The sequence below is a fragment of the Ovis canadensis genome, chromosome 9 (genome assembly GCF_042477335.2).
Source record: "Ovis canadensis isolate MfBH-ARS-UI-01 breed Bighorn chromosome 9, ARS-UI_OviCan_v2, whole genome shotgun sequence".
Lineage (NCBI taxonomy): Eukaryota > Metazoa > Chordata > Mammalia > Artiodactyla > Bovidae > Ovis > Ovis canadensis.
The window spans coordinates 43619176-43646231 of NC_091253.1; the positions used below are offsets into that span (position 1 = coordinate 43619176).

Sequence of the window (27056 nt, forward strand, 5' to 3'; positions counted from 1 at the left end):
TTCCTCTGTGTGTGTGCCCAGCAGTGGGATTGCTGGGTCATATGGCAGTTCTATTTCCAGTTTTTAAAGGAATCTCCATACTGTTCTCCTTAGTGACTACACTAGTTTGCATTCTCACCAACAGTGTAAGAGGGTTTCCTTTTCTTCACACCCTCTCCAGCATTTATTGTTTGTAGACTTTTTGATAGCAGCCATTTTGACCAGCATGAGATGGTATCTCATTGTGGTTTTGATCTGCATTCCTCTGATAATGAATGATGAAAACACATCTTTTCATGTGTTTGTTAGCCATCTGTATGTCTTCTTTGGAGAAATTTCTGTTTAGTTCTTTGGCCCAGTTTGTGGTTGGGTCATTTGTTTTTCTGGTATTGAGCTGCATGAGCTGCTTGCATATTTTTGAGATTAATTCTTTGTCAGTTGCTTTGTTTGCTATTATTTTCTCCCATTCTGAAGGCTGTCTTTTCACCTTACTTATAGTCTCCTTCATTGTGCAAAAGCTTTTAAGCTTAATTAGGCCCCATTTGTTTACTTTTGCTTTTATTTCCATTACTCTGGGAGGTGGGTCATAAAGGATCCTGCTGTGATTTATGTCAGAGAGTGTTTTGCCTATGTTTTTCTCTAAGAGTTTTATAGTTTCTGATCTTACATTTAGATCTTTAACCCATTTTGAGTTTATTTTTGTGTATGGTGTTAGAAAGTGTTCTAGTTTCATTCTTTTACAGGTGGTTGACCAGTTTTCCCAGCACCACTTGGTAAAGAGATTATCTTTTCTCCATTTCATAGTATTGCCTCCTTTGTCAAAGATAAGGGGTCCATAGCTGTGTGGATTTATCTCTGAGCCTTCTATTTTGTTCCATTGATCTATATTTCTGTCTTTGTGCCAGTACCATACTCTCTTGATGACTGTAGCTTTGTAGTATAGTCTAAAGTCAGGTAGGTTGATTCCTCCAGTTCCATTCTTCTTTTTGTATTTCCATACAAACTGTGAAATTATTTGTTCTAGTTCTGTGTAACCTGATAGAGATTGCATTGAGTCTGTAGATTGCTTTGGTCAGTATTCATTTTCACTATATTGATTCTTCCGATACATGAACATGGTATATTTCTCCAACTATTTGTGTCATCTTTGATTTATTTCATCAGTGTTTTATAGTTTTCTATATATAGGTCTTTTGTTTCTTTAGGTAGATTTATTCCTAAGTATATTATTCTTTTCACCACAATGGTGAATGGAATAGTTTCCTTAATTTCTCTTTCTGTTTTCTCATTGTTAGTGTATAAGAATGCAAGGGATTTCTCTGTGTTAATTTTATATGCTGCAATTTTACTACATTCATTGCTTAGCTCTAGTAACTTTCTGGTGGTGTCTTTACGGTTTTCTACGTAGAGGATCATGTCATCTGCAAACAGTGAGAGTTTTGCGTCTTCTTTTCCAATCTGGATTCCTTTTATTTCTTTTTCTTCTCTGATTGCTGTGGCTAAAACTTCCAAAACTATGTTGAATAGTAGTGGTGAGAGGGGGCACCTTTGTCTTGTTCCTGACTTTAGGGGGAATGCTTTCAAATTTTCTCCATTGAGGATGATGTTTGCTGTGGGTTTATCATATATGGCTTTTATTATGTTGAGGTATGGTCCTTCTATGCCTGCTTTCTGGAGAGTTTTTATCATAAATCGATGTTGAATTTTGTCAAAGGCTTTCTCTGCATCTATATTTAGAAAGAGGTGTTTTGACTCCAAAACTTCTGGAACATCCTTTGGTTTAATCTGCTTTCCATCATGTCACATTCTAAGTTGTCTGAAATCCCTCACCTATGTTCCCCAAACAAAGCAAGCCATCCAAGCTGGGAGACAAACCAAAGAAACACACAGTTGTTATTGGTGAAAAACGTCTGTACAAATGAGTTAAAAGTAACTTTGAAAAAACAAATGCTCACTCATGGTGACATTTGGATAAACTTATCCTGTTTGATTTGGCTAGATAGACCTAAACCTAGTATGTGCTTAGTTGCTCAGTTATGTCCGACTCCTCCTGACCCCATGGACGCTAGCCCACCAGGCTCCTCTGTCCGTGGGGATTCTCTAGGCAAGAATACTGGAGTGGGTAGCCTTTCTCTTCTCCAGGGGATCTTCCCAACCCAGGGATCGAACTCAGGTCTCCCACATTGCAGCCAGATTCTTTACTGCCTGAGCCACCAGGGGAGCAAAAAAAAAACAAAAAACAAAAAACAAAAAACAGTATAATAATCAATTATAGAAAAAGCATTATTGTGTTATTTGTTACTGATGTAAAAACACATCTGCTTTCCCCCAGTCTGTCAATCTGCTCTTACAAAACTGAAAATGAACTCTGGGCCTTGCATAAAAAAGGACTTTCCATTAAAAAAAAAAAATCAGAGAAGACGATGGCACCCCACTCCAGTACTCTTGCCTGGAAAATCCTATGGATGGAGGAGCCTGGTTGGCTGCAGTCCATGGGGTCACGAAGAGTCCAACACGACTGAGCGACTTCCCTTTCCATAAAAATTAAACGTAAAACAGGCTTTATGCATTGTATTTAAATCTGTGTCCTTATGTCTTTCTTTTGTCCATGGAAGTCAGTAAAAACTGGTAAAAGTGGTGAGACCCACAGGGGCAACAGGAAGATGACATTCACACTCAGCTGACAGGTTACCCAGCTGTGGCCACACTTCACTCTGACCACACAACCCCAGGATCTGGGAGGACGCTGCTCCATGCAGCCCGCAGGAGAGGCAGGGGGCGCACAGGACCTAGAGAACCTGCACTGAGTTTCCTCTCATTGGCACAGACTGGACGGCTTCTCAGCCACCCTGGAAGGTCAGATCACGCGGGTCTCATATCAGTGAAGTTTGGGTGTGGTAAGTTCCAGGCAGCCCCTCTCTAGAGAAGTGGTGCAAACCCATCATGGAAGGACAGCATTTTTTACTGCAACACATGACCCCCGTGCTTATAAACAAAATCGACTCAATTGTAGTTTAACGATACATTTGTATTCTCATTGCTTGAGTTGGTCTTCATGTAGTGATGAGCTCATTATGTTTACACAGTCCCAGACTTTCTGGTATCTTCAAGATCTAGTATTTGTTAGTTTGTGACTCCATGACCGTCTGTAACAAGTATAAACATATCACTAGAAGAGAAGGCATAATTTTTACCTACATGTATATATAGCCTTATATATTGATAGTTAGTTATATGAATCAACTAGGTCAAATTAACTTTTACTATTTGCTAAACTTGGAAAAGAAGAGAAACCAATCTCGCTTTTATCTGGTGCCCTGATGCTCTGTCTGTATATTCTCCCTAGACTAGGCTCAAGACTCCCACTTTGCCATTGAAGATGCTACTTTAATCTCTGATATTTGCTCTTCCCATATTTACAGTGGATTGCTTTGTATTACGTTTCTATCCTCAAGGACTGTTAACATATTAATGTTTCTGAACAAAATATTTTCCAATATATTGTACCATGTAATTCATTGCAGTCATGTGTAACGAGAAGTAGGCAGAGCAGACCTTGTTACCCCACATGAGATGTGGGAATGGAAGAGGTACAATGCTCACCTCAGAGCTCACTTCAGATGGAAGGGGAAACTGAGGCTGAAATCCCCCCGTGTGCATGTCCAGACAGGCTTACAGCCAGATGGTGGGGCGTTCAGGAGTTCTGGCGATTCAGAGCTGGAAAAGGACTGATGTGTCCTCTGGTCTAATCTGCCCTTTCAGAGCTGGAGCAAGCGGGCTCCAGAGAAGCTGAGTGATCTGCCCGGAGCTCCTGACAAATCCATCAGCATGACGGCTCTGGATTAAGTCAAATCCTTCTTCAGGCAAAACTGCCTGGATTTTATTTCCAGGAAACAAAATGGAGATCAAACCCAGAAAGCCAACAAACACACACATCACACAATATGTTGTTACTGAAATGTTCCTGCCTTGGCTTTACACAAGTCAGAGGGCTCATGCTCAGTTAGACCTGAAGTAACTTGAGCTCCTGGTGAGCGAAGATTGTCCAGGCCTCCCCTGGAAGGTGGGGAACACAGATCCAGATGCCATCAGTGCTGAGCAATAGGTCATGTGGCCTATTAATCAGAGAGTCATTTGTGAGCCAGCTGCTACAAGGACAACCTGTGTCAGCACCAGGATTTCTATGTCAAAAGGGTTATGAAATGACATCTTAAGGATAGAATAATGAGTTATTTCCAAAAGAATAGCCAGAGTCATGAATATAGAATTGCAAATAACAGTTGATTTACTTTATAAAAATAAAATTTTAAACAATTACTAAATCTAAAGAAAATAAAGCAAATTATTTCTACAGGAACTAATACTGCATTGGATTTTTAATGAATAAATGAAAATAGAAAACAAATAGCCAAGTAGATCAGATTTAAAAAATACTTTCTTTTACTATATTTTACTTGCAGTTTCATAAAAATTACTTTGTTGCTGTTATTTAGTCGCTCAGGCATGTCCGACTCTTTGCGACCCCATGGACTGTAACCTGCTAGGCTCCTCTGTCTGTGGGATTCCCTAGGCAATAACAATGGAGTGGGTTGCCATGCCCTCCACCAGGGGATCTTCCAGATCCAGGTATCAAACCTGTGTCTCTTATGTTGTGTGACAGATTGCCACAAACTCAGTGGCTTAAGCAGCATGTGTTATTTCCCAGCCTGTGTGTGGGAGGTATCCAGTCTTGACTTTTAGGACCCCTTTTTTAGAGGTTCCCACTCCGGGAGTTGGTGATGGACAGGGAGGCCTGGCGTGCTGCAATTCATGGGGTCGCAAAGAGTCGGACATGACTGAGCGACTGAATTGAACTGAACTGAACTGAACTGAAAGCAACAATCGAGGTGCTGGCCACTTGCACCCTTTCTGGAGCTGGGCCCCGTTCCCAGCTCATGAGCTGTTGAGAACTTAATTCCCTACAGGGCCCTGAGGTTTCCATTTTCTTTCCAGCAAGAAAGAGCAGAATTCAAGGTGCAACCAGCACAGAGGGACGTGAGCCCCATTGTGTCCAGTCAGAATATAACTCTGATGCACTCAGTTTCTGGAAAGTTCAGGGATGTGGGGGATGCACTGGGGTATGAGGGTCGAATGTCTTTTAACATAAGAAAGCCCACCACTTTTGAGTAGTGTGTAGCTCTTCCAACTGGTGACCTGAGATCCGGAACACAGGAAAGGAAAATTTAAGAGCATTTGCTTATTGTGTTTGTTTACTTTCAACACCTGCAGAGTGTCCCTGAAATCATGCTGCCTCACAGAATTTTAATCAAAATATTTCATTTAAGCAATGAAGGGACAGAAAAATATAAACCAAAGGGCTGGTTAGTAAAAGATTTCAGAATGGAAGAACGTTGACCTTCTCATATTTATTCATTGCTTTTCTTATTTCTTAAGTTGCCAATTTTAATCTAAATTAAAAGTGTGCATGTCTAGTTGGTGATGATTAGGGTCAGATGTTACCTACTGAATGGATGAAGCTGAGCTCATTTTTATTATTTTCTCATGCTGCCAACTACTGTCCATGTTTGAAATTATATTCGTATTTTTGGATTAAATGGAGCCTTCTGTATATACTCGTTTGCTTTACTTGAGAAAGAATACACCAAAGATGAAATCTGTGAGCCTTTAAAGGTCTAAAATGTTTGTGTTCTCCACTAACATTTGAGGGTAGTTTGAAGTACATCTTGCCCAGAGCTTTGAGGACATCTGTCCGTCCTCTTGCCTCATGGAGTGCTGTAGAGGAGAAGTCTGACCCCCAAGGGTTTCCAGTCCATTGAACAATCAGCTGCGGGGCTTGCCCTCAGTCTCTAGGCTCCTGCCTTGTAAAATAAGGAGGGTTTTATTCTAGAGCAGCTGCCTCCTCATTTTTAGCTTTCATTTTCACAAAGGTACATTTAATCTATTCATTGAAAACCTGGTGATTATCTTCCTGGGGTTGATCCCAGCCATTAGGCTGACTTGATCCCAGGCTTCAGGTGTGTCTGCTCATTCTGTGGTTCACTCCACAGACCGTCCAGTCCCACCCAGCATGAACCAGAGGATGGTCCACTCAGGGTCCCTGCTGGAGAAGCCAATCAGAGCTCTCAGTTAAACTGCTTCGAGAGGAGACAAAGTGCACGTACTGTGGCAGGCTTGACTACCACTCTGACGTGATGCTTTCTCAGAGCAGTCAGCACATCGTGTTCTAAAGCTGGCTCAGAACTGTATCCCAGAGTAATATGAATGTGCCCTGCCTTTGGGAGTGATCGCTACTCCTCCCATTACCAAGGGGAAGAGATCTTCTATTACATTAACATCGTTGTCTGTGCAAAAAGTGACCAAAAGGAAACTGACAAGCCCTGACACTGAAGCAGGTTCCCTGCCTTTGTTTCTCGGTTATGTTTCCCTGTGTTTCCAGTGGTCTTCTCTGGGCACCTAGGATATTTTCCAGTTCTTTAATAACTGCTTAGCAACATGATTTGAAGAAATATCAAGCAATTTAATCTCATGTTACTTACAAAATGACTAACTAGACTTAATAAGAGAAAACCATACAATGAACTCGACAGCCAATTATCAATAATTGCTGGGTTGTGGGAGCCACTGTGTCCCTGCAGGTGCCTGGAGGCTGGTCTTTGTGTGTAATTAGAAGGTGTTCTTGTTTCCTTGTTTTATGTTGTCTTAAGTACTTGCTCATTCCTTTAAAGTCACTGATATTTACAAGTGTTTTCCAGCCATCCTGACATGACATGAGGTCTCCTTCAAGTACTTGTCAGGTGCCCACCAGGCAGCAGGGCAGGCTTTACCTGTGCTGGGTGTGGAGATACTATGCCAAGTGTGAAGGTGAGCAGGGAGCCTCCTCTAGGGGCTGTGGGCTAGTGTCAAAAGACCTTGGACTTCATAGAGACAAAAAATAGAGAAACCTTAGTGCTGCCCCGGGAGCGGTGCTGCTGCCATTCCCACTTTGCTTGGGGGAGGCTCACACTTTGGTGTTTGCTCCATATTCACTAGCATAAGTTTTGTTTTGTTTTCAACCTTAATTAGCTGATGGAGGATAAAAGCAAAAGTCAAGACTGTTTATCTGCACATGTCCTCAGGAAACCCTGAAAGATAGGAGCAGGGAACCAGGTCCATGTCTGTGTTGGGCACAGAGAGAGAGAGAATAGAATAAAGCCAGATGGGCGGTTCGGACCCCAGTTCACATTTTAGGATTTCTGATGAGCTTTGCAATCACTTAGGCCCTGGGAAACATCAAGTCAACAATACTACATTCAACTTTCCTAACTTCTTTCTTTTAAGAAATCTCTCCACGTTGCAACTAGAGATAAGCCAGGGTTTTAGGTGTGATAGCATGCAAAACAAGCAGGTTGGGGACCGCTGAAATGCCAGCAGTGTTTCTGTGGATGATTCTGTGGAAAACTGAAATCACTCTAAATTACCAGCATTGCCACTGGAGGATGGAAAGGGTGGTTTATACCAGCAGTGTTGAGTTAATGCCTGTTATGTTTCACAGATTTGGAATTCAGTCTATAAATTAGAAAAATTAACATCTTCTATGCAAATGCAGTACTGTTTTTTTAAGCCTTGGTTAATTTATTCAAGTTCAAACCCTCAAGTGTGACAGTAGAACTTTTCCCTGCCAGACGGTTTATTTCCTATTATTGCATGTGAATTTGCACACAGGTGGACCCTCTTCTGCCTCTCAGGGTTTAGGAGCTTTGGGTACCATTGATAGACATATCCCAGCATGGCGCTGCCAAGTCATAATCACGACCATTTCTGCCTTCTTGTTGCAGAAATGTTTCCCTTTTGCTTCTGCTGTCATAACTGAAACCATCGCTGGCTCTCTCCCTGGTATATGAACATCAAGGTTTCCCCAGACAGACATGCCTCTCATGCTGTTTCCTGCTCAGCCTTCATCTGAGTTCCCTGCCTTGGTTCATGGGGTCAGCCCTGCTGGCCGGGGGCTCCAGGTATCTGACTTAACTACTCTAGACTCTAGCCCGTGGCTGACACGTGGGCAGGCCTGGGTGTTATGCTGCTCTGTGAATCTTACTTTCTGGGTCTGCATGATGTGAACTGCCGCTGTTTCAGTGGTCCCCAGCTTGCTTGTTTTGCCTGTTTTCACACATGAAACCCTGGCTTTTCTCCAGTTTTTGCATCTCTGTTTTCCTTGTTGTCCTCAATGTGATGTTTTTCAAGAAAGTTTGCTTTGAGCTAATCTTTGCATCCATGATAGCTGCAATGTTACCCAATCTCAGAGTGATTTTGTGAATCTATCTAAAATACGACACAAATGTCTAAATGAAATATGAAAACAAATGTGTTTTAAATTAAATGTGTGAAAAAAAGCACAGAGTGGTCTGTCAACTTCTCCTAAACACTTTAAAAAATATCTTTCAGCATCAGGGGAGTAAAATTTAAGGTAGAAAGTTTCAGGATTCAAGATTAAAAATATTATTTTGAAGTATTTTTCTAGTTTTTCTCTTCTTTCTATTGACTTCTCTCAATCTTTGGTCTGATTTTAAACCTCTGGTCTTTCGTTGTTTTACTTCTGCTTCTTCCACTATGACACTTTTATTTCTCTTTCTACATGAATTTGTTATGTATTTTTCTGACTACATTTGTGCTCATTTAATTCACTGAATGGTCATCAAAAAAAATAAAGCCAGACAATTTTCCTAGAAATATAAGTTTTTGTGTAGAAGAGATGTTAGGATGAATTAACAATAATTCTAAGTCTCAATGAATATGATAATCAACAGCAATTACTGACTAGAGTTTACTATTCACACAGAATGCTCAACACCCTTACACAGATAAGATAGATCATCGTTACTCAGATCTTTCAGGGATCCCCCATCACACTAAATAGGGCTGCAAACTCAGCAGTGACTTATCCTTATACACACATATACATATATTTATCCATATACACATATAATTACATATATATACACATATATGTGTATATGCATATATTTATCCATATACACGTATAATTACATATATATAATCCCAAACACTTGCATTGCTTAGCATCCACTTGGTAATCCAGCTATCAACATCTGGCAGATCACTTTTTTCTTTCTTTTTTTCTCTTGGAGAAAAGTCCACATCAGTCTCATTATATTTTTTCTGTAGACCCTTGAGGTGTCTTGGAAGCACCTCTCTCGGGGCAGGAGCAGGGGGTGATCTGGTGAAGGGAAACTCTGCCTCTGACCCTCCCCAGTGTGTCCACACTTGGATTCTTTTCCCTCCAGCGAGCTGCTGGAAATTTCTCCACTGGACTCCCAGATTTCCAAAAGGGGTGCTCATTCCCAGGTGGTTGTCAGACTAGGTGTTCTTCCAGGGAAAGATGGTACAAGCTCCTCTTCTGCCATCATTATGGAGTCGCCCAGCCTACTGGCTTGTGAGCCAGGCTTTGCTTTCTGAGGGGACAGTGGGATACCAGAGCTAAGACTATGTGGAGCTGTATTCCATGGGCCTCTTCAAGTTGCTCAGTGCATGCTGATACATTCCTGTTTAGGGCATTTGGACCTAATCTAAGCAGAAGTGGGACACATTCTTATTTGCTTTCATTATCATGTAAGACATAGGTCAGACTTCCCAAATGGTGCTAGTGGTAAAGAACCTGCCTACCAATGCAGGAAGTATGAGAGATGTGGGTTCAATTCATGGGTCCATAAGATCCCCTGGAGGAGGCATGGCAACCCACTCCAGTATTCTTGCCTGGACAATCCCAAGGACAAAGGAGCCTGGTGGGCCACAGTCCATGGGGTCGCAAAGAGTCGGACACGACTAAGTGACCTGAAGACAGCGGCACGCATGCACACAAGGCGTACATAGTTCATTCTCATCAGCACTGTTAGGTGGCTGCTGTGTGTTGGGTGGTGGGGCCCTAATCACCTCTTTCATGCTCTAAACTCCCCAGTCACTGGAGGTATGGAGATCATCAAACTAAGATTAAAGTGGAACAAATAAGATTGCCGGGAGAAATATCAATAACCTCAGATATGCAGATGACACCACCCTTATGGCAGAAAGTGAACAGGAACTCAAAAGCCTCTTGATAAAAGTGAAAGAGGAGAGTGGAAAAGTTGGCTTACAGCTCAACATTCAGAAAACAAAGGTCATGGCATCTGGTCCCATCACTTCATGGCAAATAGATGGGGAAAGAGTGGAAACAGTGTCAGACTTTATTTTTTGGGGCTCACAAATTACTGCAGATGGTGATTGCAGCCATGAAATTAAAAGGCGCTTACTCTTTGGAAGGAAAAGTTATGACCAACCTAGATAGCATATTAAAAAACAAAGACATTACTTTGCCAACAAAGGTCCATCTAGTCAAGGCTATGGTTTTTCCAGTGGTCATGTATGGATGTGAGAGTTGGACTGTGAAGAAAGCTGAGCACTGAAGAATTGATGCTTTTGAACTATGGTGTTGGAGAAGACTCTTGAGAGTCTCTTGGACTGCAAGGAGATCCAACCAGTCCATTCTGAGATCAGCCCTGGGATTTCTTTGGAGGGAATGATGCTGAAGCTGAAACTCCAGAACTTTGGCCACCTCATGCGAAAAGTTGACTCATTGGAAAAGACTCTGATGCTAGCTAGGAGAAGGGGACGACAGAGGATGAGATAGCTGGATGGCATCACTGACTCGATGGATGTGAGTCTGAGTGAACTCTGGGAGTTGGTGGTGGACAGGGAGGCTTGGAGTGCTGCAGTTCATGCAGTGGCAAAGAGTCGGACACGACTGAGCAACTGAACTGAACTGAACTGAATGAAGCTTAGAGAACTTGAACAATCAGAGGGTTACTCACTCATAGACAGCAAGTGAGTGGCCTGAATTCAAACCTAGATCTTTACTACAAAGTAAATATTTCCTGTCAAATACTATGTTTATACTTTGTCTTTCCAGCTATGAATGTGACATATGTCTTCTATTTCATGGAAAGTTAACACTTTGCTTCAGTAAAAGTTTAAGCCAAGGAAGGAGAAAGAACTCACCTGGGTTAATAATAGCTGTTGTTGTTGTTCAGTCTCTCCGTTGTATCTGACTTTGTGACCCCATGGACTGCAGCTCCCAAATCTCCTCTGCCCATGGGCTTCTCCAGGTGAGAATATGGGAGTGGGTTGCCATGTCCTTCTCCAGATGGTGATCAAATATTCTCTGCTCTATATCTAAACCTCTGGCCGTGAGTTGCTGTGGGTGGCAGTGTGGGCTCCAGACATTGTGAGGCCACCTCTCAGCTACTCGGCTCAGTCCTCACAGGAGAAGAAACCATCTGCCCTCCTGGTCAAGACACTGGTTTGTGGCATTTTTAAATAACCATGCACACTCCTAATCAATATAGAAAGGAGAGTAATGCATATACAGAGTTGCCCCAAAGATGCCCACCCCTGAATGATCTAAAGGTTCTCTAAAAATCAAACCTAAGTGAATGCAAGTGTCATTTTTACTCTTATTGTTTTAACCAGGAGGAGAGGGAGTTAATTTCCAATTGATCAAAGCATCACCGTGTGAAGAAGATATGAAAGTGTGTACAGAGAGCGTGTGCCGGGCTTGAGTTTGGGGTACACAGAAAGATGGCAAATAAATTTTGCATATTTTATTATTTAGCCTTGGGCAAGTTCTACAAATAGTAACATTTTTCCATTCAGTGAACTGAACTGTCAGGGTAAGCAGACTGTTACAGAGACTTTTTTTATATGCACTGACTGAAACATTCTGGAAATTATTTAAATAATTTAAATCCAAATGTGTTTGCACCGATGCTTTCCGTTCAGTCTTATATAACCACCTGTTCAGGTCTCCACCTGAGCATGTCCCCATGTGTATGCAAGTGGGGAAGGGCCTTGTCTTCATCTTGTCAACCTCGTGACAAATGAATCATTCTGAGAGAAGTAGTATTTCCATAGGCAGCAGCATGCATCTGCCCCCCTGGTTTGGTTATAAAGATGAGGTTTAATCAACAGGAAGTGGTGCTGTTGTCAGCATAATTAATAAGAGTCATTTCAGCTAACCCTGGAGTGTTAGATTTAATTGCAGAAGGCCAGCCCTTCGAGCAGAGGCCAGGTCTGAGACCTGGGGCATATAGGCGGCACTCTGGGGGCGCTTGGGAATGTTCACTCCTCTCCCACTACTCATGGCCTGGGATGACAGTCTGGCACTGTTCCTTGGGTCATACCTGTAATAATGGTAAAAACAGGTTTTCTGAGGCCAAGACTTTCCCATGTTGTGTAGCTTATCTCTGAACTGGTTACGGGATTCCAAGTCGATCAAGAATTGGGGGGGGAGAGGGGGCGGTCACATTTACACACTGTGATTTTATAAACATCAAAGTTAATTTTATTGTTATCCACCCAGGCTTCTTATGTTTTGCTTTTCTCATCCATAGTTTAAATGATGAGGTTTTTTAAGAATCATATTTTAAGAAATTAAACAAAGGCTTTATTTTTTTCCTTATAAGACATACTAATAATGCAATGTCTGAAAAAAGCTCATTGAAATAGGGGAGAGGAAAAGGCGTTGACACTAGTCATTTTGAAAATAGGCATAGCTTGTAATATTAAAGGCAAAATAAACTGTACTCTAGGTGATGAAGTTGGTCCCCACAGAGATATGTGTTAACAGCTCCTGTGTGACTGTTCCTGTATAACCAGGAGGGTGAATGGTGGGTCCCTGGCGAGTGGGGATCTACAGGAAAACAAGGGAAGAGATTAGGATGGTTCCTGTGTTCATGCCTTAGAGGCAGGAACATCATTGAGAGCTCATATGTGATTCAACAAAGATACAGATGGTTGCACATGGGAACCTTTATAAACACCTGTGCTCTAACCTGGGTTATCGTATGCACACGTGTTCCCTGCTCTGTCAGCTTAGAGGGCCTGAGTAAATGATAAATGAATAGATGGGGAGAATAGATACACCCGCTGTGCAGAGCAATTCCGAGTGATTCATGTGGGTTCTCTGCTCTCAGGACAACCTGTGCTGTTGAGAGTGACTGGGCTCCAGAGTGCAGTGTGGAATACAGGACAAAAAAAAAGATAAGTCAGTAATATTTACCTTTGTCTGACTTTCTTGAGGTACAGTTAACAAATAAAAATATAAGATACTTAAAATGTACACTGTGATGATCTGATGTATTCAGGAATAAATACATTGTGAAAGGAAAAAAAAAAAAGAGGAACTGACAACAGGGAGATCTGACCAACATCTGTCATCCAGACCCACAGTCAGCCTCAGCAGCATGTGGACGTGTGGACGGAGTGATTCACTGATGCGAGGTGGTCAAGTGGCATTTATCTCCGGGCATCCTCTCCAAAACCCACGACCCCACCACCATCATGAGACAAACGTCAGAGTAATCCCAATGCAATAACATTCTACAAATGATCAGTAATCCTCAAGACTGCCCAAGTCATTAAAGAAAGGAAAGTCTGAGAAATGGTCACAGGCAGGGGGAGTATAAGGAGACAGGGTGATTAAACCTCGTGTGTGATCTGGGATGGAATACTGGAAACTGTAGAGGACGAGGGGGAAACCAAGAACATCTGAAAGAAGTAGGGGCTGATTAACAATAATGCACAGCATTGGTTCATTACTCGTAACAGTTACGTGCCATGTGCCATACTAATGCAGGCGTCCATAAATGTGCTGACACAAGGGTGTTCAGGAAGCCTCTGAGCTATTTCTACAATATCTCTGTAAAACTAAAACCATTCTAACATAGCAGTTTGTACAGAAAAAGTTCTCAGAAATTTTTAAACACATAAATTAGTATGATTTTTACTCCGGTTTTTACGTTTATAATCACTGAAAATGGTTTTATGATAGCTATGGAATTTATGCCACTGATGCTGAAGCTGAAGCTCCAATACTTTGGCCACCTGATGCAAAGAGCCAACTCATTGCAAAAAACCCTGATGCTGGGAAAGATTGAAGGCAGGAGAAGGGGGCAACAGAGGATGAGATGGTTGGATGGCATCACTGACCCAATGAACATGAATTTGAGCAAACTCTGGGAAATGATGAAGGACAGATGTGCTGTAGTCCGTGGGGTCACATAGAATTGGACACAACTTAGTAACCAAAAAACAACAATATGAGATTTATGTTAACTAGTATAAATTGTTTTGAATAAATTCTTTTTTTTAATAAATACTTATTATTACCAAATATTATTACCAAATATTTTCATTAGGGCTAATGGAAAATTAAGGGGAAAATGGTTGAGAAAGTGTTAAGAAGGCACAGATATACTCCCTGCTGAACTATGAGTTTAAGTTTAGATAGTGGTTAAATGCCCTTATGCCTATTTCTCTGGCTGCATTTAGAAGCAGGAAATTGATTCTGGAGACACTGTGTTTTTATGTAATCAATAAATACTAAAATGTTCCTACTTTTAAAGATAAGAAATGGCAATAAGTAAATACTTGCAGCTCTTTCAAATGCAATCTTCTAGAGCAATTTTGAAAAATAATTAAATTAATGACAAAATTTTCATGGACAAAATACGTAATTCATGTCATCATTTATAATTTCATCAAATTGCCCTTTTATTTGCTAACAATTTATTCTTACCTGTCTTTACTAATATCAACCTCTTTATGCTTTCCAGTCAAACCAAACTAGGCTCACAGTCCATAAGACTTATATTTATGAAAATAATATATTATGTGGCATGTTCAATTCTACTGAAAATGCTCCATCTCTTTTCTTTCAAACACAGCAGTGATAATCCAGTGGCAATGTACTCTATTCCACTCACACAGACTTATGAAGCGCTCATCAACCTCATACAACAGAAAATGACAAAGAGGACTAGAGAATTTATTGTTCCAAAGGTGGAGAGGAGCAGTACTTTGAATTGTATCAAGTCTTCTGTTTTGGAACGCACCATGCATTTTACTGTGAAGTCTCATTTACCTAAAAGATTATATTTTAACTCCACATTTTTTATAGTGACAGGGTGTCAATTTTCTATGATGACTCTTAAAGTTTATCATATACTTAAAGGAAAACTCTCTAAAGTATTTAAAATGAAACAAGACAGGATTTCTGAGCATTTAAGTCTATGCCTATCATTTAGATATTACAGTCACTAGAGAAATTTGTATTGGATATTTCATACATCAATTTGTCTTGTTATTTCTCTGATAAATAGCTTGCTTTCTTACCTCACACTGTTTGTGAAGCAAATGTTAAGTTCCAGAGACAATTATTCATGCATGTAGCTTTTTAATTGAAAAGAGAAAGACTTGTCAACCTTCTTTATCAAGAGATAACCACATGATAGACAACTTGTATTTATTCCTGTTGAAGTTTCCTCCCCAGAAGACCCTGGTTAAATTCCTGGGTCAGGAAGATCCACTGGAGAATGGATAGGCTACCCACTCCAGTAGTTTTGGACTTCCCTGTGGCTCAGCTGGTAAAGAATCTGCCTGCAGTGTGGGAGACCTGGGTTCTATTCCTGGGTTGGGAAGATCCCCTGGAGAAGAGAAAGGCTACCCACTCTAGTATTCTGGCCTGGAGAATTCCATGGCCTGTATAGTCCATGGAGTCACAAAGAGTCAGACATGACTAAGAGACTTTCACTTCACTTCACTTCCCCAGTTGCAAAGTATGGTTCAGCGTGGATGGTGGGGATGAGCCCCCTAGAGAGAGGGGCTCAAGCTGCCCTGGATCCCATCGGGTGCTGAGCGGAGGGAGAGGGATCTGGTAGTGTACATCCTCGCCCCACCGTGGCGAGGGGTTCACACTTCACAGGAGCCAAGGGAGACGGTCCATCACCTCCTCCTGTCTCATCCTTCCGTCCTCACAGGGGCTGTGGACACAGGTTCCCCACAGGACCCAATGCCTCCTCTCTCGTACTGGTTTGCAGTCTCCTCTGACACTCGGTGCTGTGCTTGACGGCCTCTCTCTGTCTTTTCAGACGACATCCTGTGGGTGCCGTAGCACATGGATTTCCGGACCGCCTGTGAGGAGGTAGGTCCCACACCTTTCTGCTTTTTGGTTAGAGGGCTGGGGGTGGGCACTGGCCCTCGTTCATGTCCGTGGAGCCTGGCATGCAGCAGAAGGGTGGGTGAGGGCCCTCATCGGGTCCAGAGCACAACCTGTCTCAGTGAGACTCGAAGGCACAGAGGGTCTGTGAAGCCTTGGGCTTCTTCCTGCAAGAAGGAAGCATGTTTCCTTGGGTCGAGTTGTCCTCCTCCCTAAACTGTGTGCTGACGGCTTCAGGTAGTGGAAGCCTTGAAACTAATTCTTTTCACATAAATGGTTATAAATTAGATGTCTAAGGTCCCTTTTTGGCACCCCAGTCCAGTACTATTGCCTGGAAAATTCCACTGGTAGGCTGCCATCTATGGGGTCGCTAAGAGTCGGACATGACTGAGCGACTTCACTTTCACTTTTCACTTTCATGCATTAGAGAAGGAAATGACAACCCACTCCAGTGTTCTTGCCTGGAGAATCCCAAGGACGGGGGAGCCTGGTGTGCTGCCGTCTATGGAATCACACCGAGTCGGACATGACTGAAACGACTTAGCAGCAGTAGCAGCAGCAAGGTCCCTTTTAGCACTAAAATCCTCCGATTTTATGATTCCACTATTCTTTCACTGTTTCAGTGTTGTTTAACTATTAATATTGGTGATTCTGACTCTGTGGAGCTGCCATTATGTTCTGTATGAGCTAAAGTGATGCATTGCTCTGTCAAGGGTGTTAAAGGCCACTCAAGTGTGCAGTCAACAGTGCGTGAACTTGGGCCCTCAGAGAAGGCAATGACTCTATTTTAGGAAGAAAGATTATCTTTTCATGTGGCATGCAAGGCATTGTCTTTGCACTCTTCGGGCAAAAGGCAAATATTCATGTGTTAAAATATGTCATATTTGCTTAGGTATAAATAAGCAAAGAGAACACCTTTCAGTTCATACTTTTTTAAAAAGGTAAATAATTTTTTATTTTTAAATTAATTATTTATTTTAATTGGAAGATAATTATTTTACAATATTGTGGTATTTTTTTGCCATACATCAACATGATGCATGTGTCCCATGCTTTTTTTTTTCCTGTGCTTTTTTTCATACATTAAAAAACAGGCAAATTATTGTTCTAGAAGCTTAAAGTTAGATGCATAAATTTTAATCCTGTGTCATATCCAGTTGTAAATATAGTATGGTATCATACACCATGGGTTATCCAGGTGGCTCAGTGGTAAAAAAAAAAAAATCCACCTGCCACACAGGAGACTCAGGTTCGATCTCTGAGTTGGGAAGATCCCCTAGAGGAGGGCATGGCAACCCACTCCAGTATTCTTGCCTGGAGAATGCCCATGGACAGAGGAGCCTGGCAGACTATAGTCTATGGAGTCACAAAGAGTAGGATCTGACTTAGCAACTAACTGAACAACAAGGTATTCTTAATTTTGAATGAGTGTAGTAAACCTGCCATTTCCAATGAAGTGTTATTTTAGTTCTGGGCAGTGAAGCCCTCAGCAGTCTGAACATGTGTTGCATGAATGAGACAGCCACGAAACACCTCGGAGACTCCGAGGTAGAGACTGGGCAGTGGGCAGTGTTTCCAGCGCACAGTTCACCTGGACTTGAGATGACAGAATATTGATTCCTAGATGGTTTCTTACACAGAAGGTTTTGATTCACTGATATGAAGCAGATATCAAATTCCCTTAGGTTTTGGCTGTATGTTACACCAGTGATACCTTTGAGGTTTCTCTCACCCTTGCTTCTATAATCGACATTCTTGCCCTTCGGCACTGATCCCTTGAGGGTGCTGCCATTCCGACGCCCCCAGAGTGGAGCAGCTTCTTAGAGCTGTCAAAGCAGTTCCCATGTGTCTCCCACCTGCTGGCTGGACTGGACAGGATGACATGATGCTCTGAGGATGAGCAAATCACCTCGAAGATGGGCCAAAATTAGAGCTTGCCAGAAATTTGGTCTTAGAACATTTCCATGGACTGGCATGTAAAGACACTCTAGCCTATCTCTCACTCTGCAGAGAAACAGATTGAGAGATTTTATGAAATGCTGAAAAATGCAGCTAAAGACCCTGATGCTTGGAAAGATTGAAGGCAAAAAGAGAAGAGGGCAGCAGAGAATGAGATTGTTAGATAGCATCACTGACTCAATGGACATGAACTTGAGCAAACTCCGGGTCATAGTGAAGAACAGGAAGCCTGGCATGCTGCTGTTCATAGGGTCGCAAAGAGTCAGACATGACTGAGTGACTGAACAGCAACATGAAGCCCTGAGTTCCATTTAAGGAATTTGGCAAAAGCGAAACCATAATGTGCCACTTGGGAAGTCTAAGTTTTGGCCTCTTTATAAAGTCCTACATCGCTGAAAATTATATCAAAGATATATTAAACTAAACTTATTTTCTCTTGACTGTGAATAAACTACTAACAATGAAATTTTGATATTCATGTCCACAGAGAGATCTACTTAGAATATTACCCTACAAATGCCATGCTATCTCTTCTTTGTGAAGTAATAGAAATATGGCTAGATAAGTTTCACGTAGACATCTAATACAGAATGTTTTTGAAAAGGAGGGTTATTTACTGTTTGAAAAATTCTTGTCTTAAGAAGAAAATGTTGGAATTATTTTTAAGGAATTGGCATTCAATAATCTGAAAAGAAGCAAAAAAAAAAGAGAATACAATGAGGACAAATGCAAAACCCACAATGCAGAAGAAGCAGTGTATGTACAGCCAGGCATGATTACTGCTTCTTTGCCTTAAAAGTGTCATCAAAATGTGCAGCAGTAGGTCCGCATTCCACTTCCAGTCCAAGCTCTCTTCACAGTTCACTTTCACATCCGTCCTCCTTAAGATACCATAGGTGTTGATGTGAAAAGACATGCTCCTTTATAACATACACTTACTAATTTAATAATTCCTGACCACTTATAATTTGATTAGTCTCTCATATAATAAAATATAATCTGTGACTGATTCAATCAATAAATATTGAAAGAAACTCTACTATGAGTAGAAGATTGTACTAGGTCTTATAGATTAATAATCCTTAAAAATGAAAAGAGTACTAACTTGCTAAGATTTTCTAGAGATAATAGTATACATAGTGAAGTCAAATGATGTGATGGAGCTAAATGTTATGATATCATTTAGGCATGTGACGCCTAAATACTGACTGACTCTTAGGTGAATGTTCTTACCTGACGGAGGCCCTGAGTTCCAAGAAGTAAGGACTTGCCTTTGGATTGGATCACAGCCTTGTCTATCTCAATGAAACTATGAGCCATGCCGTGTAGGGCCACCCAAGATGCAGGGGTCATAGTGCAGATTTCTGACAAAACGTGGTCCACTGGAGAAGGGAATGGCAAACAACCTCAATATTTTTGCCTTGAGAACTCCATGAACGGTATGAAAAAGCAAAAAGATATGACACTGAAAGATGAACTCACCTGCTTGGTAGGTGCCAAATATGCTACTAGAGATCAGTGGAGAAATAACTCCAAAAAGAATGAAGAGATGGAGCCAAAGTGAAAACAATACCCAGTTGTGGATGTGACTGGTCATGGAAGTAAAGTCCAATACTGTAAAGAACAATATTGCATAGGAACCTGGAATGTTAGGTCCATGAGTCAAAGTAAATTGGAAGTGGTCAAACAGGAGATGGCAAGAGTGCACATCGATATTTTAGGAATCAGTGAACTAAAATGGACCAAAATGGGTGAATTTAACTGAGATGACCATTATATCTCCTACTGTGGGCAAGAATCCCTTAGAAGAAATGGAGTGGTCCTCATAGTCAACAAAGGCCTTTGGATGGAAGGGCCTCTGAAGGCTTCAAGGAGCTGCACTTCTTCTATAAGAGCTTGAAAAGTAGCTGGAAGTTAGCAGAGGAGGAGGCTGGTCAGACACACTGCAGCAGGGAAGGGAGGGCATGAAATGAGGCTAGAAGCGTCTTGTGTGGATGATGCTTAGTACCATCAGTTCTGCTACCACAGACGGAGCCACACAAGGGGTCATGTATCACTCACAACTGCAGGCTTAAGGAACAGGTAACTTTCACTTATCAACCAACAGAGAGAAATAGGAGGACTCCTGAAAGACTACTGGCCACGCATGTGGTGGTCTTGATCTTCACCTGACTTTGTGCAGTTTCTTCTGCCATCTTGCAAATACTACCTTTCAGGGTGAAAAGAACATAGATATTAAAGTTCAGTGAAAACACAATTTGTGTTCTTTCAGGGCCTAGAACCTAAACTAAACAGGTTTTCTCTTTCATATAGGAAGTCAGTGACAGTCTACTTTTTGAATTTCCAAAAGTACTTGATTTATGCTAAGGGCACATTCTTAATAAGTTTACATGTGAAGTATGTTTTTAGAACAAAGAGTAAATCAATGCAAATTCATGAACACACTTCATTGATTCACAGATAAGAAATCAATGACTAGACGCTTAAAAGCATTGCCTTTTGAGCAATGAAGAGGCATTGCTCTTTAGTATTCCTCTAAGGAAACAGACTTCAGTGTGGGGTTTGCAAAATCCAGTGCAAGGTAGGATCGTCCATCAGGGATAAGAAAACAGCCTTTGAAGACGTCATTTTTCAGATTTTATGATCACATACTGTGCTTGTAGGTTATATGCAGCACGTTCATGTCCTCATGCACACGTGACGCAACCACAGCTTAAAAAGGTAGAAGACAAGCAACTCTTATGTTAATAAAGAAAAAGAAGATGGGTGCAGGTCCTAAGTTTATGCTAAAATGTGGGACTGGTCATTATCTGGGTGGGTTTTTATTCTTGAACAACCTGGGTCTGCAAATCTATAAAGACTTTGCAGCCAGGGTTGTTTTAGTTCATGCTGCGCAGGCAGCACTCTCAGGTGCTGGTTCCCATTCTCAGCCCCCAAGACTGCATCGGGGACGAGGGCGTGTGGATCCAGCCCTCCCATCCCATGTCAGCTGGTGTCCTTTGCTCCCTCCGTAGCCCGGCTGTGGCAGGAAGGGCATCCCTCAGGTCGAGTGAGGGTGGGGATGCCGCCACTTGCCATCACTCTGATCCAGGAAGCATCACTATTCAAGACTGAATTATTTCCAGAGCTTTGGTGAAAAACACTGATAGCCCAGCTATTGTGTACAGAAGGATGGGGAGGCATCCTTACAGAGATCTCTGCCGGACGACACCAGGCAGGGAGTCAGAGGCCCAGGTTCAAACCCCACCTCCTGCCTGTCTCCACGCCTCTGCTTTTGTCCCATCTGCCAGAACCACTGTGCTGGGGGACCAAAGTCAAGTGAATAAACAAATACATCTGGGCACACAGTCAGCTCTATATAGTGAATGAACTGTGTGCCTGCCTCCTACAGTGATGATGCCAATCCAGCAGGCTGCTCTGAGCCAGGAGAGTGTCCGAAATGGATAGTACCCATCTTCTCGCAGCTACTGAAGCAGCTCTGGGCCTGACCCATCCATTCAGTCCCCAGCATCTCCTGCCCGAGGTCTTATGTTTCTGCCAAGAGTAACTGTGTTCTCACTTTCCCAGTCCCCATCTGCCTTCTCCTCTGGTCTAAGAAATAGGCTTATAAGACCTTACTCTAAGCGTACCATTTCACTGTGCAGTGCCTACCTGTCGACACAGGGTACAGGGACCTTTGCCTCCCACCCCTACCCCCACCCCCACCTCCTGAAACTTCTGGTTCAGCTCCTGTCAAACTCCATGGGCTCCACATCAGAGCTGTGTTCTCCATCACATGGACTCTGCATTCTCATGCTTCTATATTTTTACTCAAATTTCCCCCTTTTGGATAAAATAACTTTTGCCTTCTCTACTTATTGTCTCAATTTATTTTTTTCAAGACAAGCCACCTCTTTCTGTCCACAAAGCCTTCTGTCACATGCCTTCACTCATGAATAGCTAATTCTCCTGTATCAAGTGCTGAAACATCATATTGCACCTTATTTGTATATTTGGATGAGTAGGAATATTCTGAGACCAGAGATTATCATCTAATTCAAGTCTGACTCTCTGTTAGTTACATTGTATTTGAAAAACAAATGCATCTGTGGAATTTTTAATGTAATTTCATGTCCATGAGCTGTATTTCATAATAGAATATATATAGCATTTATATGGAAATATATATTTTAATGTTAATTTATTGTTAGCTTCATTATCTCTCAGTTTGTCATTTTCTCCAAATAGAAATTTATTGGCATATATATTTATGGTACATATATTACATTCTAATAGAAGCTGCCTCATTTTTTATCTCCCATCACTCTTGTCCTCTGAGGGGCCCGGCACTGCTGTAGGTCCACATTCTGTTTTCCAGACAACTCTCCAGTAATTAGGGGACATGCTTGAGTGGATGGAGGTGTGACCACATCAGAAATGTGATGAGAGAAACCTCCGAGCTGTGCTTTAGTTCCTTAAGCTTTCCCTGGATGATCTTCAATCTCTCTTTGATGTGAGACAATAATGTGTTTACGGGGTCTCAGGGAAAATCCCCTCTCCTCCTGGAATTGAGGCAGAGCTTTATCTGTGAGTGCCAGCTAGTCCGTGATTCTGCTAGGGGAATGGTGTGGAATGTTCTGCCCACTGAAAAACCATCAAACACACCCAATTAAATTCCCTGGGCTTTGATGTCATCTCCTTCTCTAGAGCATTTCAAGCAGTCTGATATCGGCCCCTGGCCAAGATCATATTGTAAGCATGAGAGAATTTGCCTTGGGAAAAATGTACAAAACTTGTGTTCTATATTAAAGAAAATAAATTTTGCTTTTGCTGAAGTATCAAAACTTTTGTCTTCTAGATGTACGCACTCGAGCTGAGCTCTGGGGGGGATTAATGGATACAATTTATGGGGGCCTAGCCATGCACGATCTCAGAGGAGTGACTAGGACCATCACAACTCCTGGAAAAGCTTGTTTTTCCTTAAAAGACATTATAATACTTACAGAATAATTACAGACCAATCTAACCACATATAATAAAGGGCATAATGGTGTGTATCCCACATGGAATAAAACAGTTTACAGAAAATTCTCTCTAGAAGCCACAGTGTCTCAGTATATTCTCATCAATATTGTGAACATTCTCTTAAAGAAACAAACCCCTAATAACCCATGCGTAATTTATATTCCAAGAGACAGTCCTGTATTATTTACCTGGGATTTCATGCTACTTAACTACTAAGGATAAAAATATATTTCTATGTATTTATCCCTTTATCCAAATTAAGAATGGCTCAAGGCAGTGCTAGTGGTAAAGAACTCACTTGCCAGTGCAGGAGACATAAGAGACGCAGGTTTGATCCCTGGGTCGGGAAGATCCCGTGGGGAAGGACATCCACTCCAGTGTTCTTGCCTGGAGAATCCCGTGGACAGAGAAGCCTGGTCGTTTACAGTCCACAGTGTCACAGAGTCGGACATGACTGAAATGACTGAGCATGCAATGGGGGTGGGGTGGCATGGGGATACGATGTTTTTTCAGTGTAATGAAAATGGTCAGAACTTGGTTATAATGATAACTGTGTATTGCTCCACTAAAAACATAGAATTGAATGCTTTAATGGGTTTAATTTTGTAATATATACTGTGACTTGGATTTCAATAAAACCTTACCAAAAAAGTTATGTAGGTTGTAAATATTAAATAAATGTTCACTATTTTTCAAATATAGCATATAAACTATAATCCTACCTTTCCAAATCTTCGTGGGTATTTTCTGATATGATCTCTATGAGGCCTACCTGGTATGAAAATTCTAGACAAACCTGGACAGTTATTAAAAGCAGAGACATCACTTTGCTGAAAAAGGTCTGTATAGTAAAAGCTATGGTTTATCCAGTAGTCATGTATGGATGTCAAAGTTGGACCATAGAGAAGGCTAAGCACTGAAGAATTGATGCTTTCCAACTGTGGTGCTGAAGAAGACTCTTGAGAGTCCCTTGAGCAGCAAGGAGATCAAACCAGTCAATCCTAAAGGAAATAAACCCTGAATATTCATTGGAAGGACTGATGCTGAAGATGAAGCTCCAATACTTCGGCCACCTGATGCAAAGACCCGACTCATTGGAAAAGACCCTGATGCTGGTCAAGATTGAGGGTAGGAGGAGAACAAGGTGACAGAAGATGATATGGTTGAATGGCATTACCAACTCAATGAACATGAATTTGAGCAAACTCTGGGAGATGGCAAAGAACAGGGTAGCCTGGTGTACTGCAGTCCATGTGGTCGTAAAGAGTTGGACACAGCTTAGCAACTGAACAATAGCTTGGTGTGAAATGGTTATACTTTTCTTTGTACCTGTTTTGTTTCAGGCTCATCTGACTACATTTTTTTCTAGCTTTCTTGATGTTTTGCTAAAAAGGCCATAAAAATATAATCTATGAACTGAGTATAATTCTTTCTCTGTTTTGCTCTTTTTTGGTCTGAAGACAAAGACGGGGATCTGTTTGCTGCAGGATGGTAACCAGGAGCCCTTCAAAGTGCGGCTGCACCTGGCTAGGGATATCCTGATGATCCAGGAGCAGGACGTGACATGTGTCTCTGGAGAGCCTTTCTATTCCGGTGTAAGTATCTCTTCCCTCTCTTGAAGTTTTCTCATTTTTTTTTTCTGTCTTGTCCTGAATAAAAACATCTATTCACAGAAAATACTTAATATTTTTCCCTTATATTCAGAGCCAGTAATTTTTGTCTACAGTGTAGTAAGCAGCGTCCTTGCATATGGATTCATACCTGGTCCAAAGACATACATGGGGGCCCGTCTCCAGCCCAGGGTCTTGTTGACTCCGAGTTGCCAGTGTATGGCTGGAGGGACACTTGTGTTTGTGATCATGAGGGAGCGGGTTGTAGCTCTCCTCCCCAAGGACTAAGTAGAAGTATCACATGACAGTTTCCACTCTGAACTCACCTTACATCTCACTGAACCTTCAGAGAGGGGCGTCTCTGGGAAGCAGGAGTGTTTGGGTAGTGGTCCCTGAACGCATGTCAAGATTCTCCCTGGGGCTTGTGGGTGGAAGACTCTGTGGACCTCACAGAGTCTCGCTGGGTGCTGTGCAGGCTGTCTGTGCCCTCAGCAGTGGACACAGGAACCTGCTGCTGGTCCTGCCTTTGACCAGCATTAATTTTCTCACAATCCCCTGGTCAGCCTCCTCACTGAAGTACAGCTCTGGAGACAGGCTGGGGGGTGTTCAGTGACAAAATTTCACCTGAGTACATTGAAATATCTCATGAGCTTTATTCAGTGATTCATGAGGCCTTTCCTGGTGGCACAGTGGTAAAGAATCCACCTGCAGTGCAGAAGATGCAGGTTCAGTCCCTAGGTCGGGAAGATGCCCCGGAAAAGGAAATGACAACCCACTCCAGTGTTCTTGCCTGGAGAATTCCATGGGCAGAGCAGCCTGATGGGCTACAATCCATGGGGCTGGGCGGTACTCATCTGGCAATTAGGAGGAGTTCTGTCAGCTAAAGAAAATAAGAGGTTTCCAGAGGGAGAAATGGTCAAAAAAAGTAAACTGTTCCCAAAGAAAGGCTTGTTTCTGTGAAGGTCATCCTCCTGAGGGGAGAGAAGGTCTGTGGGGGAAGCGGGTCATTCTAGCGCTGACAGGGGAGTTCCAGGCTGAGTGGTTAAACCAGTGACCATCCTGCAGAAGCTGGAACTGCAGGGTGGTCAATGCCAAGTGCCTGGTGACCTGGGCTTAGCACATGGGATTCCACGTGGGCCTGTCAGACCCTTTCCAATAGGTGAAACTAAATTGAATGTGACAGAATACTTATATCATAATACTGGATGTTTTAGAGTTTATCCTTCTTGTGTAATAACATCAATGACATCATCTTAACAGTGTCGTCATGTGTGATCTCAGGGGAGAGTCGCAGCACGTGTCACACAGGCCGCTCCTGGGTACCCTGATGTCTGTAGTGACTCAGCAGGCAGACTCACTGTGTAGCTGATTCACAGGCTTATTTCAGACTGTTTTGTTGGGGTGAATAATGCTGAATTTGAGCTTCCACCTCACTTTTCACCAACATCCTGCGGGGAGTCACGCTGGGTCCTAAATCTATAAACTCCTGCTGACGAAAGACAATGGATGCTTTGCGGACTGTTAACTGTTCTTTGTCACAAACCATTTATATCATCTTGAATCATGGGTCTGGCTGTCAAGGCTGATTACACTGTTCCCATAGGGTCACCCTTTCTTTCTTTTAGTTAATAAAAGAGTAATGGCCCATTACCTTTTTTCTTCCTTTCTTTTCCTTTATTTTTTGGCAGAAAAATATATTACATATATCATATACATTACATATATACACACATACACATATTTTACATACATCAAAATGGTACATGTATACACATATATATTACATACATCAGAATGGTACATAGCAGTTGTCAGGTGGAAACGTGAATGCTTCAGTTAACAGAAAAAGTCACCTTCCTTGTGCTCAGAAGTGGACTGTTCTGTTCCTGTACCTCCTGAGTGACCAGCCCCCTCAACCAGAGGAAGCCATGTCCACCCCTGTGATACTATCTCCTTCAACATTGCCCTGAAAGAAAATCAAATTTAGCCAAGGTCGGTTTTAAATGTTGGCAATATATTTTTAGAAGGCCAGTGAGACTAAAATCAATATGAGATGGCTGCATAATTCATCTCAGAGACGCCTGTTTCAAAGGGGTTGCCAGTAACAGACAAGAAAATCTTGGAGATTAAATTCTAAATATGGCAGAATTATCAGATATGTGGCGTCAATGTAATTAGCACCTCAGTAGCCGTCTATGGGGTCGCACAGAGTCTGACATGACTGAAGCGACTTAGCAGCAGCAGCAGAGTTCTAATGAGCATCATTAGGACTTAGAATTAACAAAACTAGGCAACTTCCTCTAGTTTTCCTTGTGGGAGAAAGTGTGCAGTTAGTAATCTCATGTGTGAAACCATCATCTCCTGAAGGAGACATCAGGAGAAATTGATGTCCGGCTTTCACGGTGAGAGTCAGTGTTCACTCCATGGGGGATGTGCTGGGATGCAGAATTCAGAGGTGAGGTCCACTGTCTGTGAAATTT

General features: G+C 42.0%; 1 protein-coding gene across 3 annotated transcripts in view; it reads left to right on the plus strand.

Moving 5' to 3' along the window:
* The window catches only part of SNTG1 (syntrophin gamma 1), a 403770-nt gene that overhangs the window by 245955 nt on the left and 130759 nt on the right, over positions 1-27056 (plus strand). For all 3 annotated transcript variants that reach the window (XM_069600005.1, XM_069600004.1, XM_069600006.1), the window contains exons 3-4: positions 15936-15988; positions 24427-24561. In XM_069600005.1, coding sequence (XP_069456106.1) covers positions 15962-15988; positions 24427-24561 — 162 coding nt within the window. In that variant the 5' untranslated portion in view covers positions 15936-15961. The remainder of the gene's footprint in view (positions 1-15935; positions 15989-24426; positions 24562-27056) is intronic.